Source organism: Pteronotus mesoamericanus, unplaced genomic scaffold (assembly GCF_021234165.1).
Source record: "Pteronotus mesoamericanus isolate MK-2021 breed Mesoamerican mustached bat unplaced genomic scaffold, CSHL_Meso_final contig_61, whole genome shotgun sequence".
Taxonomy (NCBI): domain Eukaryota; kingdom Metazoa; phylum Chordata; class Mammalia; order Chiroptera; family Mormoopidae; genus Pteronotus; species Pteronotus mesoamericanus.
Window position 1 is genome coordinate 841243 of NW_026555217.1, and position 14396 is coordinate 855638.

The following is a 14396-nucleotide window of genomic DNA, read 5'->3' on the forward strand; positions in this document are numbered from 1 at the left end:
CTCCCTTGACCCAAATCCAGGGCAGAGTGGGACATTGCTAGTGAAGTTGTAAGATATATTTTTGTAATGAGGTCATGAACAGATTTCTTTATCTAGAGTTACCCACAATCCAGTGCTGTATATATCTGTAAACTCAGTGTCCACAGACCAATGGAGAAGCTTATGCATCACATGTGACATAAGCCTACATCACCTGGGTTGAGTTAGGTTCAACTTGAAGTGTCAAGACGTCTGCTGCTAAAGTCAGTGTTTGGTAAAGTATCCAAATAATCCTGGACCAAAAGAGAAAAAGAAGTCAAGCCACTTATAGAGGAAAATGAGCTTTTTCATTCCTGAGGACATCCATGCCTGGAACACACACAGGCAGGGATGGACAGCAGTGGAGAGAGGGCCGCAGAGTGTCCATGGTGGGCACAGGAGTCACTGCCTCAGGCCCAGTGTCCAGATTTTCAGCCCAGTGAGTGTAGGACTGGGTGAGATTTAATTTACTCCCATGGTCTTGACCCCTATGGACACTCAGGGCTCTGCAGGAGAGGAGCAAGTCTGTGCTGGAGGAGCAGTGAGAAGAACTCAGCTTATGGCTACATCTATGCTCTTCCAAGGAATGCTTACAATCAGGACCAGGAGTTTCATGGCAAAAAGCCTTCAGAACAGCCCTGTGCTGAAGAGGAGGCAAGGCAGTGAGACACCATGCGGCAGACAGCATCCTGTCCTCTGTGCTCATCCAGGGACCTATCACTCACTGTGTTTCCTTTTCATGTTTTCCCTTAATACCCCTTCATTCTTTTTGAGATTTTCTTTCCTTTTCTTCCTCTTTCTGGGATGTTTTCTCACCTTGTCTTCCAGCTCGCAGATTGGAACCTCTGCTACATCTAACCTGCTTTTTATTTCTTCTACTGTGTTCTTCAATTCAGAAATTATAGTCTTCATTTCTTATTGACTTGTATTAATAGTTTCTATGTCATTTTAATGCTGATGTAATTCACAGTAAATTCCTTGTAGCTTCCCTGTAGTTTTCTGTAATGCTGACTAAGCTCATTAAGCTTTCTTATAACCATTGATTTGAACTCAATGGCCAATATTTCACTTAATTCTATTTCAGTTAGAAATCTTTCTGGGGATTCCTCTTTTACTTTCCATTTGGGGTTGTTTCTTTTTATCCCCATTTTAGGGAAGGCTCTTATTTTTTTACTCCTGCTTCTTAAATTAATCTGCTTTGAGTCCCTGTCTTTGTGGTGTGAATATTTATGGCAGGAGACCTGTGTGATTCAGTTGTGGAGTCTTCTTGATTTTCTCAACTTGATGCTGTTGGAATGTCCTTTATGCCTTTTATTTTGGCTCTCTGGATGTAATTGGGTTTTGACCATTGTTGGGTCATTATTTGGTAGGTACTTCCTTCCAGCTGGTTGACTGAAGGCCACTCTGCCCACCACATCTTGCACGTTGTTGTGCAGATGCACTCTTTATTCTTTCTGGATCCACATCTGGTCATGTTAGATGTTGAGCCTGTCTGATTTTAGGCAGACTGCTCGAGACTTCCAGGGAACTACTATCTGTGGTTGACAATTTAAATATTAATCTAGTCAATATGCAATGACCAGACAGGCTTAAGCACTACTGGTGGGGCAGATTCCATCTTGGGGACAGGAGTATTGCTTCTCCTCAGGGTGCTGCTACTTGGAGGATAGTGGTCTGCCTGAGTAAGATAGCTTCCACTGTATGGGGGATGACTCAGCATTGGGATTCAGGCAACTACTCTCTCAGTTCTCTCTCCAAAGCCTCAACCTCTAGTCTCTCCTCAGACATTTTTCATTCACTCTGCACCCCTCTCTTTTGCTAGAGCCCAGACCAAGTTCTGCAAATTAAAATGTATGCATTGACGTTTAAAATGGCTCTTTGCATTTCCAGATGTCCATCTCTGGCAGAGGGAAACCTTGACACATTTATTTATTAATTTTTATTTGTAGATAATTGGGAAGGGAGGGAAAACTAGAGAATGAGAAGCATCAATGTGTAGTTGCTTCTGACAGGTCTCCAACCAGAGACCCAGCCTGCAACCCAGGCATATGCCCTGACTTGGAGTTGAACCAGACATCACTTACTTTGCAAGCCATCATTTAATCCACTAAGTCACACCAGTTGGGGCCCCTGCTGCTTTTGTAGCTGGATGCTTTCTGTCTCCTTTTTAGGCTCTGATACTCAAGGCTGGGGATTCCAACTTAGGGTTTAGACCCCACACTTCTCAGGAAGTCTCAGTGATCACTTAAATGCCTCCCTCACACTTAAGTGGTCACCTGTGGGCATCCAGCCAGCCCTCTCACATCTCCACCAAACTCCCTACTAGTCACGTTGTGTTGAGGCTGTTTCTTCTGTTTGTCCATGGTTATAAGGTTTCTCTCTTGCTATTGCTCAAGTGTTTGTTCCAGATGGTTTCTCCACAATTTAGTTGTAATTCCAGATCAATTCTGAGTGGAGGTTAATGTAACTTCCGTTCACTCTTCTAACATCTTGGATCTCCCTTAAGATCATTTTTGATAGGTACTTATTCACTGCCATTTTTTACCTTTGTACCAGTGATCTCTCTCTCTCTCTCTCTCTCTCTCTCTCTCTCTCTCTCTCTCTCTCTCTCTCTCTGTCTCTCTCTCTCTCCCCCTACCTCCATCTTCTTAAAGCAGACCTTCTAGCGTGTCTTGCAATGCTGGTTTGGTGAAGGTGTTTTCTCTTAACTTCTTTTGTCTGGGAGGCTCCTTATTTCACCTTCTGTTTTAAACGAGAGCATTGCTGATAGTATAATCTTGGTTGCAGGCATTTGCTGTTAATTACTTGGATTATTTCTTGCCATCCCCCTCTGGCTTGTAGCGTTCCTGTTGAGAAACCACTTAATAGTCTTATCAGAGATCTTTTCATGTTACTAGCTGTTTTTCCCTTGCTGCCTTAAATTTCTCTCTTTTTCTTTTTCTTTAAATTTTGTCACTTCAGTTATGATGTATTTTAGAGTGGGCCTCTGTGTTCATCTTGTTTGTTTCCTTCTGTACTTGCTGGACTTGTGTGATCTTTTTCCTCATCATTCTAGGGAAGATTCTAGTAATTACTTTTCATACTGCTATTTTTATTTCTTGTTTCTCTTCTGATATCCCTATATTACAAATATTATTATGTTCTATGTTGTGCTTAAGCTCCCTTAAACCTTCTTTGTTCTTCTTTAGTCATTTTTTTTTTCCATTTCATTGCTCTGAGTCATTTTTTCTCCTACATCACCCTTTTGCTTGCTGATTCAACCTTCTGATTCACCTGCCTGATTTTTATTCCTTCTAATGCATTCTTCATTTCAGATATTATAGTCTTAATTTCTTCCTGGGACTTACTGACAGTTCCCATGTCCTTTTTCATTCTGATGTTGTTCCCAGTATGTTCCTTGTAGTTTGTATAGAATTTCTTGTAGCAATCACTGAGCTCTGTAAACATCTTAAATAACATTATATTTAACTCAATATCTGATAGTATGCTGTTTCTCAATTGCATTTAGTACTCTTTATGGGGATTCCTCCTTTCCTTTCATTTTTTTTTTAATCTTTCCATTAGGTGACATTTCTTGAGTATTAGATTGATCTGCTTTGACTTCCTGTCTTCATGATATGATCTTCTGTGGTAGGGGTTCTGTGCAACTCAGCTATTTTCTTCTTATTTTTTAAAATGATAGTTTTTAATGGGAACCAGAGATATGGTTACACTTACATAGTCCGACAGAAAAAAATACCATGGGTGATCAGGAGTTGAAAGGTTACAAAATAATGAGGGTAACACTGGGTATAGAAGAAAAGCTGTTCCAGAATTTCAGCAGACAGGCTAACATTATCTCTTCCTGCAATCCTGTCTGTGGTCACCCCTGGAGTCCATTTCCTCAGGGTCAAAGCCACCACTGTCCCTACTACCATGGCTCCTTCAGAAGCCCTCAGGGTCCCCACCTCTGCCTCGGCAGCCACTCTGATCATAACCTCCTTTGCCACCTTGAAGATCATCTCCATAGCTACCCCCCAATATGAGGGCCTCCTGTTTCCCCTCCTGGGCCATTTGGTTTAAGGTCCTTACACTAATTGCATTCATTCCTCAAAGAGAAGGTCATGTTCTCACATGTAGGATTATGGCCCTTCCAGTCCCCAGCTCGCTGCTGTCTGCCACCACCACCACCTCCACTGGGGAATCCTCCCTGGCCACCACCACCACTGCTACCACTTCCATAGCCTCCATGGCCCATTTCATGTGAAGGGCCAATCTGTGTAAAAAGGGCAGTACGTTCCTGCGTCACAGAGACAGAAGCTCTGTCTGGATGCCAAGGCTGGCTGGGGATGTCAACACCCCTTGATGTGCCTGTCTCTAATCTCTCTGTTGGTTTCAGTGGATCAGGGCCCAAGGAAGAGTTTAACTCATAATGTTTGGTAAAAAAAAGAAAAGTTTAAGAGCTTTTCTTTCTTTTTTTTTTTTTTTTTCAGCTGTGGAAATTCATTCAGAAGGGAGATTTGCGCCAGGCCTTGGTGATCTTTACAGTGTGTAGCTGCAGGTGGGAATTAAGCCTCTGTGTCTGTGAAAGGACCTGCCTGACTGCAGCAAATCACAGGGGATCGACAACTATTCATCGAGTCCCCAGACTGCTACTCTCTTTCAGGGACTCAGTTTCAAACTCTCCATTCTGGACATTACTCTGCTTGCTGCCATGTTGGAATGGGTCCCACAGTTTCTTCACTGTGAGTCTATCCCTTTAGGTAATTTATTGGCTAAGCCGGTGCACATATGTCCATGCACGTGTGAGCACTGTGTATTTTCTTCATTTTGAGTCTCACCTCAGCACTACTTTTAAAAGTTTCTCTGTGGCCCCTATGCTGCATGACAGAGGCCTTGGAGGCCAATTATCTGCTTGTCCCCCCTCCATAAAGAGCCCAAAATCTGTTTCACAGAATCTGCATAGGAGTTCTGACTTCCATCATCCCATGTACTTACCACCCACTCCAGCCCTTTCCCAGGAGCCTGATGGACCCAGTCCATTTTATAGCTACTGATGTGGAATCTAGATGCTATACAGGAGAGTCTCAGAGACCCTCCAGGCTACATCAAACCTCTCCCAGACTCCACCAGTTTGCACCTCACACTGGACATCTGCAAACACAAAGACATCGATTCAGGAAATTATCACATGTCCACTGTTTCTCCAAAATCCACTCACATACTCAGTGTCTCTCATTCTTCATTCATTACTTCTTAAAATAGCAACAAAGAAAATCCAGCTGAGCCTGAACCTCATAGTGAGTGTTCTCTCTTCTGTCCTGAACAGGGATTGGGAACACCTGGGAATTATGGGTTGAGCTCCTGTCCCAGAGCTGCAGGGTCATGGTTGGCTGTTTTTCATGAGCAGAGCAGACCTATTGCATGTTATCCTACTATATAGGGAGTTATGTGGTTGGATAGTAACATTAAGGGCATGGTCCCAGAGTGTGACTTGTCCAAGGAAGTATGTCTGCAAAGTACTACTTCTCTAGCCCTGTCCAGTTTGGCTCAGTTGGTTGGAACATTGTCTGATAACCAAAAGGATACAGGTTCAATCCCAGGTCTGGATTTGTACAGGAATAAAGTCATCAATGTGTGTGTGTGTGTGTGTGTGTGTCTGTGTGTGTGTGTGTGTGTGTCTGTGTGTGTGTCTGTGTGTGTGTATGTCTCAAAGGAATAAAAAGGATGTTCTGATGTGAAGATAATAAAATAATACTATGAAAAATAAAAGAATTACTCCCTTCATTTGATCCTGTACATTACCCAGTGACCAAAATGCTTCTGAAGATAGGTACCTGACCTAGGAGAGTAAAATAGAGTAAACTGTCATAAAAAGAGAGCTTTTTAAAATTAAAGATGCTTTGGAAATTCACCGGTAATGAGCACACCAAAAGAAGTCAACCCTCACAATCACAGGGAGAAGTAAAAGTTCATGGCATTCATTGTCAGGAGACACAAAATACTATCTGATATCATTCCCCATGAAAAGTGATCAGAGTATGAACTAAGAACAGAACCTGACCCTGAAGATTATAAACCCAGAGTTGGAGGATGTACAGCATCTGTATGTATCATTGGCAGACAGAAATATGAACTCTACAGAGAAGCAGACATTACTCCTGAGTCATGTTCTTTTAATGAAGTTTCATGCTTAATATGGAGGAGTCTCACTGCCTCAATTTGTTTTTGTATCTAGACTGTACTTCAAACATTGGGGACACAGAAGAAACTCACTCGGGAATGTATCTGCTTAGGTGAAGATGAAGGTAATGTGCATAAATTATGGAAAATTAATTATGGAAAATCTTGATCCAATCTCCAATACAATATAACAGAAAATAAATGAAGTGATAATTGATATGAAAAGCATCATTTTTCTTTTTCATTAGTTACAGAATATAAATACTGTAAACAGCCTCCCCTTCCTGGGGCTGGTGGGTCTAACTTTATGTAAAATAGTCAACCATGGAAGTTCAGTCTTACTTTCACCACCAGTGTCTGTGGCCCTGTGGACATGAGACATACTTCTAATCAGAAATGCAAAAAAACATATTCACCTCTGATTCATTTAAATTAAATTTCAGAGGCTTCACCCCCATCTTCTTTCATACATTTTCATGTCTGCACTTAACAGTCTGGTATGCTGTCACGTCATCCAGATGTGATGGGTGTCACCTGGGCATAAAGTGTGCATACTGTGTGGAGCAGTGTGCAGAATTGGAAAGAGGTCCTCCATGGTACATGGATGGTGAGATTAAGCAAGGCCTGAAGCTACCATTTCTGGAGTTCTTGTTCTTTACATTGTGATTTTTCTTTTTCTGTAGCAAGTTCAAGTTGTCTTATATGACTTTTCTCAGAAATGCTCTCCTATACTAATGTAGTCCTTAATATATTAAATTGTCCAAAAAGTTTGTTTTGCATTGTTTTTCTGTAAGATGGCTCCAGTAGCATTTAGTTGTTTTTAACTTCATGTGAAACAAATTTGTTAGGTTGCATTGTAACAGCTGTCACATCAGAATGCATTTTAAAAATTTATCAAAATTGGTGATTTCTATGTAGTCATTGTAGTACTGAAAGTGAGAGAATATGCTACATTTTCATTATATTAGGCTGTATTATTTCAAGACAGTGAAAATTGCAACTGAAATGCAAATAATATTTGCATCATGTACGGAGAAGATGCTGTGGCTTATTTCACAACATCAAAAAGGGTTTTGAATGCATCAAAAAGGGTTTTCAAATTTTCAAGCTGGAGATTTATTACAGGACAATGCTCCAAGTTGGATAGACAGTTGAAGTCAATATCGGTCAAAGGGAAACATAAATAGAGAACAATCAATGTTATACCATGTGTTAGAAAGCCACCATATACAAAATATCTGAGCCAATAATGTTATTGGTGAATTTTTGTAATGTATCTTTTATTTTACATAAAAAATGCAGTTTTTTTGGCCAATCCAGTAAAATGTCGAATGGAATTGAAAAGGAAAGAAGAAGAAGAAGAAGAAGAAGAAGAAGAAGAAGAAGAAGAAGAAGAAGAAGAAGAAGAAGAAGAAGAAGAAGGAGAAGAAGGAGAAGAAGGAGAAGAGAAGGAGAAGGAGGACAAGAAGAAGGAGAAGGAGAAGAAGGAGAAGGAGAAGAAGGAGAAGGAGAAGGAGAAGAAGAAGAAGGAGAAGAAGAAGAAGGAGAAGAAGAAGAAGGAGAAGAAGAAGAGAGTCGTCCCAAATTACATGGAGTAAAAGGCAAGATTGTGGGACAGAGGGCGACATTTAGGAGACATGGCTAAATTTAGAACTGTGCTCATATGTTTTGTCTTTTTTGGGAAAACTCAGAACATCCTAGATTTTTATGAGAGACTCCCTTGAGAATCTTATCCTAGTATTATTTGCTAGTGGTTCAAGTCTCAGCAAGGAAACTGGTAGCTGTTAACCAGGATTCACTATAAAAATGCATTGCTGAAGGACAATTCTTATATCTCCCAGTGGTTGTAGGTATATGCATGAGAAATGTTGCATGTCCCCTTGTTGCATGTGTTTGCATTCAGGCAGAAAATCAACAAAAAGATCTGTGTGTTTCTATGCCTATGCGTGGTTTCACCTTGGCTTGGTGTTGTGACCATGATACCAAGTCAATGGCCATCACAACTGAGGTTATTTGTTCTCAGAAATTAGGTTCATACATCTCTGGTGCCTGCTGGCCAGCATGTAGATGTCCCACTGCTGGCCAGCTTGGACACTGAGATGTGAGAGGTTAGGCTGGCCATTGAATCCAGAAGAGCATCTGATTAGATTGTCAATGTAGGTCACAGGTATGATGATTCCTTGGAATTGGGCACAAGAGTGTCTCAAAGAAGTTCTGCCTTTTGTACATGTCAGAATATGTTCTTTATTTGCAACAAATATTTCCAACTCAGACACTTCCGAGGTGAGCAAAGAATCAGGAATCGGGAGCAGTTCCTTGAAATAACAGTTACAGGAAGAGGAAATGAGACAGGAAACCAGTTGAAACCTCCAATTGCACCTGCTCTTTTGATGGTCCTTTATTCAGGGACCATGAGTGTCACACAGTGGTCACAGCCTAGGTCATGTCCAAGAGACCACACCCAGTAACAGTGAACATCTGGGTCTCTTCCCTCTCCACTGGCACCTACTGCTCCCCTGACCTTAATCCAAGGTTAAATGATACATGTTTAATCATGTCGTTGTACCCTGTTTCTGTAATAAGAGCATGAATGAGCGTCTCTATATAGTGTTACCCACATTCCAGTACTTTATACACCTGAAGACTCAGAGACCTCAGTACTACATGGACAATTTTGTCTCATCTGGTACATAGTCCTAGATCACCTGAGGAGAGTCAGGTTTAACTTGAAATATCACAGGAAACTGCTGCTAGAGTTTGTTGGCCCCAGAACCACTCTTGTGGATACTTACAGTCCTTGTCCTGCCCCCTCTGTTTCTGGAACACTTCCTCTCTTTCCCCTGGCTGCAGGGCTTAGACTCATGGAGAAAGCATCAAATCTCCTTCCCTACAATGCTTCCATAGAGACCAGAATGTGCCCTTCTGACTGTACAACAGAAGCCCATCTGGGAAACACAGAGCAAAATCCCAGCTCTGTGTATATTGCTGACACCTTCACATCCCCTAACAAGCTCAAGGGGATCACAAAAAAACGAGGCCCACTTGCCACTCCAGTCTCATCAGCCCCTCCTATACTCTAAACAGCCAAATGATTCCCTCACTCATGTGAGATCTAACCAAGACAGCAGGGCCAACTATTCAGTGCAGGCAGTATCACCTTGTTGTGGAAGATCGCAAGACAAGGATGTGTTGGGCCTAGCACTACAGCAGGTGGTGAAGGGGCGCTGCCCATGCACATGAGTTGGGCAATAATGGTCCACTTTCTTTAGCCACAGAGTCCAGACTCCTAGTGCTTCTCTTCCCACAACCTTCCAGAGAATAGAATACTTCTCAAAGTCACTACTAGGTGTACCAAACGGACACATTCTCAATCTTAGAATTGCCATGTAGCCCTTCAAGCAATTACATGTCCTGGTCTTGTAACAATGGGGCCACTCCATCCCTGGGTTGCTGCACTCAGAGTCTCCCAGGTTGACAGAGTCTCCACAAATTCCCACTACCATGTGCTACAATGTTACCATTCCTATGTCTATTGGTGTGGATTGGGAATCATTGCATGGGCTAAGACCTCACACTCCCAGGGGGAGAAAACTCCATGCTATACTATCCCATGAACTTCCCAGTCATTGTGCCTGTGTGATAGGGCTCACGTTCTCCTACAGTAGACAGTAGGTCTTCCCATCTTCTTTTCTGTTCCTGTTTACAAAATTTCAGGCCAGCTATAGTTCAACTGGTTTAAAGTTCATTGCTGTGGTTGGAGCATCTGGATGGATCTTCAAGCTTCCTAAACTGCTAATACTTCTCTAACATGAAATCCAGTTTTTTTAACAAATATGAGCTTTGTATTTATTTGTACTCTGCCACTTGGAGTGACCAGGGTCTATAAAACATGTGGATAACACTTCTCTCCCATGTAACTGACCTTGTCATGTAGAACATTTATGACACAGAATTCGGCATCTCATATGTCTGTGCCAGTAACAGGGCTGTTGTTCTTCTAAATAGAGAAAGTAGTAGAGAGGAATCCCCAGAGCCTGGCACAAAATGACATCTCCGCATGCTTTCCTGTTCTGCAGACTTGGGCTCATCTGACATGCATCTAGGTTCTTGTACAGGGGGTGCCTGGTCTGATGTTCTGTGTCATTCATACACAGTAATATGCATGGATGTTTACGAAAGGCCCATGCAGGTCATTGGGAGAACCATATGGTTTTTGGTGGTGTCCTTCAAGATCGTGAGCATGCACTTCGGAGATGAGGTATAATATATGTCATTGTCCCACCAAACATCAGAGAGATACTTATGTGCCTTCCCAGGTGGATGATGGATTCAGCTGAAATGGAATGTCAGTAGTGTTCAGTGAGAACCCAGAGAAGTCACAGGCCAGTGTTAGGGTCTGGGATTGTCACATCAGCTGAGTGATAGATGTTTGAAAGATGACCTGAGACAGAAACCCTGTGGAATAAGGAGAAGAAAAGTTGAAACCACATGAAGATTACAGAGGGAGTTTTTTCATCTCTGAGAGTGTCCCTGATAGGAGCACTCACAGATGGGATGGTCAGCAGAAGAAAGTGGACCACAGCTTGTCCATTGAGGGGCACAGGAGCAGCTGCTGACCCAGGGTCCAGCTTTTCAATCCAGTGAGTATGATACAATGGTTATATTTGCCACCACTCCCATGATTTTGGTCCCTATAAGGACTCAGGACTGTGCAGTAGGGGAGCCAGTGTGTGCTTGGGGAGATGTAAGATGACCTTTTGGTTCCCCATCTGCTTTTCCTGGGCACAGCCCAATTCAGGATCAGAACTCTTGGAACAAAGCCCTCAGAAGGCTCCTGTGCTGTGAAAAACACAAGGCAGTGAGGCCCCATCTAGAAGATAGCACCCTCTCCTAGGTTCCCACCCATGGCCTCTTGCCCTGTGACTCCTACCTTATAGGGTTGGGCACAGATCACTAGAGAGAAGCAGAAGTGTGAGCCTGAGCAAGAGGACACTCAGTCAATGGCATCCTGTGCACAATTAGTGAAAATGTGAATCGGTGGAGCTTCTAAGGCAAGTGATATGGGTGTTTCTCAAAAACATTAAAAAGAAAACTACCTTATGACCCAGATATTTCGCCTCTAGCTGTTTTCCCCCCCCCCACAGGAAACAAAATCCCTATATCAAAGAGTTTCCTATGGTTCTGTTTTTATTTAACCATTATATACAACAGCAACACATCAATAAAGAAAGTATATGTAATCCAGTATTATTGGCTTTAAAGAAAATAAAATCTTGCCATTAATGACAATGTAAATGGACTTTAAGTACATAAGGTGGACGAAGTAAGGGAGATGTAGAAAGACAAATACTGTATGATATAGTATGTGAATTCTTAAAATAATATTTAATAAGGTGATAGTTGTGGTTATAAGAGGTAGGGTTGGGCTGTGGCAGAACTGGATGCTGATGATTTAAAAGTGCAGACTTCCAGTGTCAGGATAAGTTAGTCCTGAAGATCTAATGGACAACACGATGACTAGATTTAACACTGCTCTAATGTATGTATGAGTGTCGCTAAAGAGCGTAGAGTTTCAAAGTTCTTAGCACAAAAAAACCTCTACTTCCCTTCTTTTCTTCTATGTTCTCCTCTTCTCTTCCTTTTATTTTCCTGTGTCTATATGAAATGATGGATTTTAACAATACTTCTATGGTATTCCTTTCACAAGATATATAATTCCAGCCAATATGTTGTATACCTTACACTTATACAGTTCTGAATGATCTTATTTCTATACAGCTGAAATATGAGCGGGACACAAAATAAAATAGGCCTCTCCCAAAGCTGACATACAAACTGTCCATACATATATCTGAGAGATGGTCAACATTATTTATAATTAGAGATATGTAAGTCAAAACCAAAATGAGATATCACTTCATATCCATTAAGAAGCCTTTATTAAGGCAAAACTGAAGAAAATAACAAGTGTTTGTAGCAAATGGATAATATAAATCCTTGTGCACCTACTAGGAAAAACAGACTTTGAAAATAAAAGAATTATATGGTAGAGCACATTGACTCCTAGGTGCATATGCAAACTAATCTCAAAATGATGGTTAGACACCGAAGATTATAGCAGCAAATTCAGAACAGACAATAGATGGAAACAACCTAAATATTTCTTAAGAGATGAAAGGATAAACAAAAGATGGTATATACATGCACTGGAATATTACACAATGTTAAAAAGGGAACTCCTGTTAGATGTTTCAGTGTGAATGGACCTTGAGACATGTATGTTGAGAGAAATAAGATGGTCACAAAAAGACCACCCTGTATGATTCCACTTAAGCAAGGTGTCTGGAGTAGGCAAGTGTATACAAAAGGAAAGTGGAGAGGGGAATGCCAGAGCTGTGAGGTGGGGAAGGTGATTCATGTGTATAAAGTGTCAGATTTTGGAAGATAAAAGAGTTGTACAACTTGTTACATGTTATTGTGAATATAGTTAATATTACTGAAGTGTACTTCAGATAGTTATGATGATACCTTTTGTATTTTCTACAACAATTAACAATTTTACAAATATATAAAACTCAATTTCTCAATTATGTTGTTCCCATTACATCTAGTTTGCAAGACCTGGCCACACCCTGTGACAAGTTAGTCCCATATCAGGCACCACCAGCATTATGTATTCACAATACACTGTGGTGAGTTTGGTTTTTCTGCCTCATATTCTATCCTTCCCTGAGAGACCCAGAATGCAGCAGAAAGGGAGGGTGGCATGGGGCATCAGAGCTTGGGATTCTCCTTCATTTCCCATCTGTAAACTCTCCTGGACACTTATTATGAACTTTTTAACTTATTATGTGATAATATTTAATTGTGCAATTCCCTACCTTTATAAAGATTATTAGGAAACACAGAGTTAAAAATTAAAATGCAAATTCAACATTATGAACTGTGGCTATGGTGATAAAGTCATACTTTTGCATTGTTTCTTAGGAGTTGGTGGTAATTTTTGCTCTGCCATTACCTGGCGATTAAGTGTGGGTTGGTATACATTTTCTTAATAGTCTCCTGAATGTGTTGGGGCTGTGAGTGCAGAATTGCTCATATTACCTTTATGTAGTTATAGACCTACTTAGGTATCCTTAAGATTGCATCAATACTGAACACATAATTTCCTTTATAATATTTGCTTCTGTGGGGGGGTAAACATGAAAAGAAATGTTAATTTCATCAATTGAGTACATGTTGTAGCAATTTTAGTAGGAGAAACATATGCCTGAGGCATTTTGTGGAATGGGTATTAAAGTATGGAAAACATTCTGACACATTTTACAAGAATTGGTGTGCAACAGCATGAAGAGTTTTGTATCGTAGATCACATGTGAATGCATGTCTTTTTCAAAAATGTGTCTGTGACTGTGTGTTCAAGTTCCTGTGTGTGACAGAATTCGTGACTGTGTGACAGTGCACATGACTGTGTGTAACTCTGCGACTGTGTTACTCTACATTACTCTATGTTTCACTGTTTGATTCAGTGTTTGTATGTGACTTGGACTTTGTTGTAACTGTGTGTGTGAATCTGTGCATGGCTGTGTGTATGACAGCATGTGCCTGTGTGTGACAGTTACCGTATGGCTGTGTCAGAAACTGTGTGTGTGACAGTGTGTTATTATGTGGCTGTGTATGTTTGTGTGTGTGAATGTGTGTGACTCTCATATTTTACTGTGTGTGATATTGCAGGGCATTGTGTGACTGTGTGTGCATGTGAATGTGTCTGTATGAGAGTGTATGTGACTGTTTAATGACTGAGGGCACTGTGTGTGTAATGGTCAAGAGTTAAGTGCCAGGATGAATTCTAATCCCTCTTTATGCTAGCTGATATATTCCCTCTCTGCTCATTTTGTTATGTACTGAAAAGTTCAATATAAAATTTAAAAAATTGTAACAAAGACATTTGCTTCTTTCTAAAAGAGTTTTAGATGAAACGTGTGCCCCCTCTGACCATCGTGTACATGGACGGGGCCTGTTGAACATCAGGACCAGGGAGTCAGGGGTCCCCTGATGTGGTCCTAGGATCCAGAATGCTCCCAATGCATGTACCACCTTGTTGGGGACCACACTGTGTGGTTCTGGGAATAGTAGCCCTGCATGAGCCAGGCCTTAAAACAGGGCCTATCAGTCTCAAACAGACATACATGACCCAATATTAACACCAAGAGTTC

General features: G+C 41.2%; 1 gene segment (V, D, J or C); it reads right to left on the reverse strand.

Annotated features, from left to right (window-relative positions):
- Positions 1 to 209: 209 nt before the first annotated feature.
- Positions 210 to 14396, reverse strand: part of LOC129076592 (Ig heavy chain V region PJ14-like) — a 111559-nt gene continuing 97372 nt past the window's right edge. The window contains 2 exon segments of the V gene segment in view: positions 210 to 272; positions 4132 to 4273. Of these exon segments, the coding sequence occupies positions 210 to 272; positions 4132 to 4273 (205 nt within the window).